Source organism: Bubalus bubalis, chromosome X (assembly GCF_019923935.1).
Source record: "Bubalus bubalis isolate 160015118507 breed Murrah chromosome X, NDDB_SH_1, whole genome shotgun sequence".
Taxonomy (NCBI): Eukaryota; Metazoa; Chordata; class Mammalia; order Artiodactyla; family Bovidae; genus Bubalus; species Bubalus bubalis.
Genome location: NC_059181.1, coordinates 117157561 through 117163387, shown reverse-complemented (window position 1 = coordinate 117163387; position 5827 = coordinate 117157561). Strand labels below are relative to the sequence as shown.

General features: G+C 45.7%; 1 protein-coding gene across 1 annotated transcript; it reads right to left on the bottom strand.

Annotated features, from left to right (window-relative positions):
• Positions 1-466: 466 nt before the first annotated feature.
• LOC123331769 (spermatid nuclear transition protein 3-like) lies at positions 467-1712 on the bottom strand. The gene is given in 4 exon segments (XM_045164354.1): positions 467-755; positions 757-879; positions 1057-1197; positions 1608-1712. Coding segments are annotated over 4 exon segments (462 nt in total). The 3' UTR covers positions 467-662.
• Between the last annotated feature and the right edge of the window lie 4115 nt (positions 1713-5827).

The window sequence follows — 5827 nt, the reverse complement described above, 5'->3', positions numbered from 1 at the left end:
CCCTGGGAGTGCTATTTGTGGGTTTTAGATGTATCAGCACTTCGTGCCTTCTGAGCACCTTTAGCCGACAGCATAGGCGAGTGATGCAACAATCCCTTTTATGAGGTAGGTGGCCAGGAGGTCATTTCTGCCTACCTTTCTCGGGGGGACTTTCCCATTCACCACCCCTATGTGACAACCTCTTCCTTTCTGGGTCTGGCAATCTAGACCCTAATGTCATTCCACACCCCAAACAAAGGCTGTAACACCATACCACTACTCCTTGCCCTTGAAATCAAGTGTTAAGCAGGGTTATCCATCTTCAGTGCAGACTCCTGACCCAATCCAGACCTCTACTCTCTGGCTAACTGGGGACCCGAGGGTCTGTTCCCCAACCTCTCGGGACCCCATATCCCTCCCATCTCCAGTGCCCACCTCTTCTCTTCTTTCCCTCCCTTCCATCAGAAAATTCACACACACGCAAATATCTTTTCACCATTTGATGTTTATTGTAATTGCAGCCATCAGTTTACTATGTTAGTGTGAGAGTCTTTCCTTGGTTGGCCATTTCTACGAAAGCAGACCTCTGGAGGCACAGTTCTACACTGTCTGACCTTTTCGAGTCAGTTACTGGCTGCCCAGCTTGTACTTCTCCAGGGTCTCTTATTCTGGGGCGGCTGAGCTTATCTTCTCTTTTGATTCTGCCTCCTTCTTTGATCCCGCCTCATATTTTGGTACCTTTTACGGCTTTGATTCAGTTTCTTACGTGCACAGGAACAGGAGAAAACAGTTGGGTTTTCTGGTTGTCTTCACCTTCTTCGACTGAGTGGCATATGGTCGGATTTTCTTTCTCAAGGTTCCTTGAAGAGGTCTTCTGACCCTCATGGTCATATTTCGTGCCTGGAAAGACAAGACAAGGGTATGAGATTTAGGAAAGAAAAAAGCGGAGTTGGAAGGGAGATTTCATGAAAAAGGGATGTGGGCTAATGAGGGCTTTTGTGCCAGGCAAGGGTGGGTAGAGGTTTGGGGCAGCAAAGTCAATGGAGAACATGGGGAGCTTAGTTGGAATCATCTTACTTTCACACTGCCTCGGTACCTCCGTTGACAAAGGGTCTTCTTTTGTCCATTCATCCTTGAGGCAAACCGCCTTGTAACTCTTCTTGACTGCCGTGGGTTCCTGATTCCCTTAGTCAGGATGATGCCAAGAAGTGGCCTAACCTAGAATCTCTGCCTCTGGTCTCCCTATTTATACCCTTTCAGGACAATGAGGAGCCACACCCTTCAATCTGATTGGTCAGTTAGGCACCACCCCAGCCAATAGCATCTTGGGGGGCTTAGACATCACAATGTACCCCTGTGCCCATCAACATGGGCTAGTGGATGCTGAGGGAGGCCATTTTATAACTTCTCCACTGCTGACACCTCTGTGTGTCTGATTCTGGGCAGTGGTGATTCAGGGCCATGGTGTTTCTCCTCATGACCTTCAAACTTCCTTTCAGTTCCCTTTATCCTTTGACTTATATGTGCCACTTCAACACTCCTGCCTCCTTCATCCCTCTGTAAACATCTGCCAAACCCTTTCTGTCCCACTTCAGCCTTTCAGAGTAATCACTTCATCTCTAGCCCACCTTCTGCCTGTTGGGGGTTCCTGAGGGGCTTAAGGAACTTAAGAGCAAGCACTTAAGGTGGAAAAGGGTAATTAAGAACAGGTTGGGTGTTTGATCTCCTGTCATGAGCTTTAACGACCCCCAGACTTGGTGAATGCTCAGTCTGTTGCCCAAAGTTTAATACACAGTCTCCCTCAGAGTACACATCAGAACAAAGACACTTCTACATGTCTCCTCCACTAAATTTTGTTGGGACACTTCAACTCTCATATTGAGCCAGGAAACTCAACTTGCCCCATCTATCAGAAATACATTCCTGATTATTATTATTATTATTATTATTTTTTAAGGAAAGTGCTCAAAGTCAAAATCAGTTCACCACTCTACCACTGAGTCTTGACTAAATCATTTCCCCAGTCATTCCCTCCTTGTCAGTTATCAGTAGGTAGGGCCCATTGCAGGCCTGACCAATAGCTGAGCAGGACAAGTACCTGCAGGTAGCTCAGTGATAGTTGGTTGCTTGTGGGTGGGGCCAATGAGGCACTGACCAATGGCTGAGCAAGCCCTGTTGCCTAGGAACAGGATGCAGAGTAATAAGGCACAGCAATGGCTACCTGCGAAGGGCTGTGCTCTGTTACATAAGGACACTTTGGGTCCAGTGTGCTGGAATCTTTTTGATTGACTCATTTCCGACCTCAGATTTGATTTCACATAATTAGTTAACTTTTGCATATCATACTTTTCATTATATTCCCAGGCATAGCTGTCACCAGTGCTGTCATCTCTATGCCTCTCCAACAGCTGCCACTTGATCACATGCTCAGCATATAGTATAAATAGTTCAAAGCCAACAAGAATGTGAAGTCCAGCCCACCCTGAAAACTCCTTTGACAAACCTTAAATTCACAGTGATTCTTATACTCTTTGCAGTGGAACAGAGCAGGAGGAGCACAGCCCTTAACAGGAAGCCATTGGTGTGCTTCATTTCAAGCCATCCTGTCCCTAGGCAACAGGTGCTGTTCAAACATTGCTTGGTGCCTCAGAGGGCCCCATTCACAAGCAGCCAACTGTCAATGAGTGACCATTAGTTGTCCTGCTTAGCTGTTGGTCAGCACCACAGTGGGCCCTGCCCACAGGTTACTTACTATCAATGAGGGGGCCATTGGGAAAGTGATTAAGTCAAGGGTGGTGTGGCGGTCATCAGGAGGAGACTGAGATAAGAGGCAGATTCAGGCCTCATTCTGGAGGCCCTGGAGCTCACGCAGACTTGGGCCAGTGGGTGAGCTGGAGGGCCCAGGGAATACACTGGGGACTAGATGTTGTAGCCCTCCATAGCCCTCACTAAGGCCCTCCACTAGCCTTGGCCAAAGCCTTGAGGAGCAGTGTACCTCTCCCGCATCCCTGTCGCTGCGACCTACTAGCAGTGGTTTTCTTTCTGGGTCTCAGTCTGTGAGAACTGGTCTCCCCATATGGATGCCCTGAGGACGGACACTGAGGACCTATTATGTTGGATGCCTGTCTCCGTCAGGGATGACGGCTGGGCAGAGTGTGGGAACCTGGCACTGAAGGAGCTGCTGGCTGAGATCTGCTTCCCCTTAACCAGCACTGGGACATTGCAGGGTGAAAGCTGTGCCTTGAGACTGCCCTTTCTTGTCAGGACAGAGAATAACATTCATCTAGTAGAGGTTTATAGGAACATCATTACCTGACCATGACCTAACCTTAAGCACAAAGGGTATGACACCAAGAAGTCTGCAGCAACTTACCACCACTCTCCCTAACATTTAATTTTACATGCACTTACTGAAAACTTTTACTAACTTTGGGGTCTTAGGGCATGAACCACCCATCTCCTTGTATGAATCTTTAATCAACCTTTCTCTGTTCCAAACTTTAAGGTTAAGTTTTGATGGGCCTCCTTCTGCGTCAGGCACATGGACTTGCAATTTGAATAACAACGGTATTGTCTAAGGACAGACTTTGCCTCTCTTAAACAACGGCAGAGACTGGCCAAGTGCTCACAATTATCCATAAAATACACGCTGACTCGGCTTGGCTAAACTTTAGCCAAGCTTCTCTCCTCTGAACTTCAGCTTTCGCCCAAACTTGAGCAAGCGCTAAGATTCAAACTTTTCTGTCTCCCTTAACAGCTCATTCTGAGAATCAGCTCACTATCAGAGAGAAACAATTGCTGTAAAACAGCCCCATCATGCTGTCTGCTCATCCATCCCCCTACTGGCCCCATCACACACACACACACACACACACACACACACACACACACACACAGAGTTCCTGCTGACCCTACTCATACTTCCATGTTAAAGAAACTTCTTTTTCTGTTCTACTTTCAGACATGTCAGGATCTGTGCTCAAAACACTTTCCCAATTGCAATCAGTTCCGTTCAATGGCTCAGTCAATTCTGACTCTCTGAGACCCTATTGTCTGCAGCACATCAGGCTTCACTGTCCATCACCAACTCCCAGAGCTTGCTTAAAATTCAAGCCCATCAAGATGGTGATGCCATCCAACCATCTCATCCTTTGTCGTCCCCTTCTCCTCTGGCCTTCAATCTTTCCCTGCATCAGGGTCTTTTCCAATGAGCCAGTCTTTGCCTCAGATGGCCAAAGTATTGGAGCTTCAGCATTAGTCCTTCCAATGAATATTCAGGACTGATTTCCTCTAGCATTGACTGCATTGATTTCCTTGCAATCCAAGGGACTCTCGAGAGTCTTCCCCAACACCACAGTTCAAAACAATCAGTTCTTCAGTGCTCAGCTTTCTTTATGGTCCAACTCTCCCATGCATACATGATGACTGTTGGGAAAACTTAGCTTTGACATATGGACCTTTGTCGGTAAAGTAATGTCTCTTCCTTTTAATACACTGTCTAGGTGGGTCATAGCTTTTCTTCCAAGGAGTAAGCGTCTTTCCCTTTCATGGCTGCAGTCACCATCTGCAGTGGTTTGGAGCCCAAAAAGAAAGCCTGACACTGGTTCCACTGTTTCCCCAGTCTATTTCCCATGAAGTGATGGGACCAGATGCCATGATCTGCGTTTTCTGAATGTTGAGTTTTAAGCCAACTTTTTCACTCTCCTCTTTCACTTTCATGCAGAGGCTTTTTAGTTCCTCTTCACTTTCTGCCATAAGGGTGGTGTCATCTGCATATCTGAGGTTATTGATATTTCTCCCGGCAATCTTGAGTCCAGCGTGTGCTTCTTCCAGCCCAGCGTTTCTCATGTTGTACTCTGCATAGAAGTTAAATGAGTCGGGGCACAATATACAGCCTTGACATACTCCTTTTCCTATTTGGAACCAGGCTGTTGTTCCATGTCCACCTCTAACTGTTGCTTCCTGACCTGCATACAAGTTTCTCAAGAGGCAGGTCAGGTGGTCTGGTATTCCCGTCTCTTCCAGAATTTTCCACAGTTTATTGTGGTCCACGCAGTCAAAGGCTTCGGCATAGTCAATAAAGCAGAAATAGATGTTTTTTCTGAACTCTCTTGCTGTTTGGATGATCCAAGAAAAGACCAATACATAGAAAACTGTAAAGCACTGATGAAAGAAATCAAAGATCACACAGATAGATGGAGAAATATACCATGTTCATGGATCAGAATGATCAATATAGTGAAAATGAGTACACAACACAAAGCAATCTATAGATTCAGTGCAATCCCTATCAAGCTACCAATGGTATTTTTCACAGAACTAGAACAAATAGCTTCACAGTTTGTATGGAAATACAGAAAACCTGGAATAGCCCAAAGCAACCTTGCCAAAGAAGAATGGAACTGGAGGAATCAACCTACCTGACTTCAGGCTCTACTACAAAGCTACAGTCATCAAAACAGTATGGTACTGGCACAGAGGCAGAAATACAGATCAAGGAAACAAAATAGAAAGCCCAGAGATAAACCCACGCGCCTATGGACACCTTATATTTGACAAAGGAGGCAAGAATAGACAATGGAGTATAGACAACCTCTTTAAGAAGAGGTGCTGGGAAAAATGGTCAACCACTTGTAAAAGAATGAAACTAGAACACTGTCTAACACCATACACAAAATAAATTCAAAATGGATTAAAGATCGAAACATAAGACCAGAAACTATAAAACTCCTAGAGGCAAACATAGGCAAAACACTCTCTGACATAAATCACAGCAGGATACTCTATGACCCACCTCCCAGAGTAATGGATATAAATGAACAGGACCAAATTATATAGCAAAATAGCA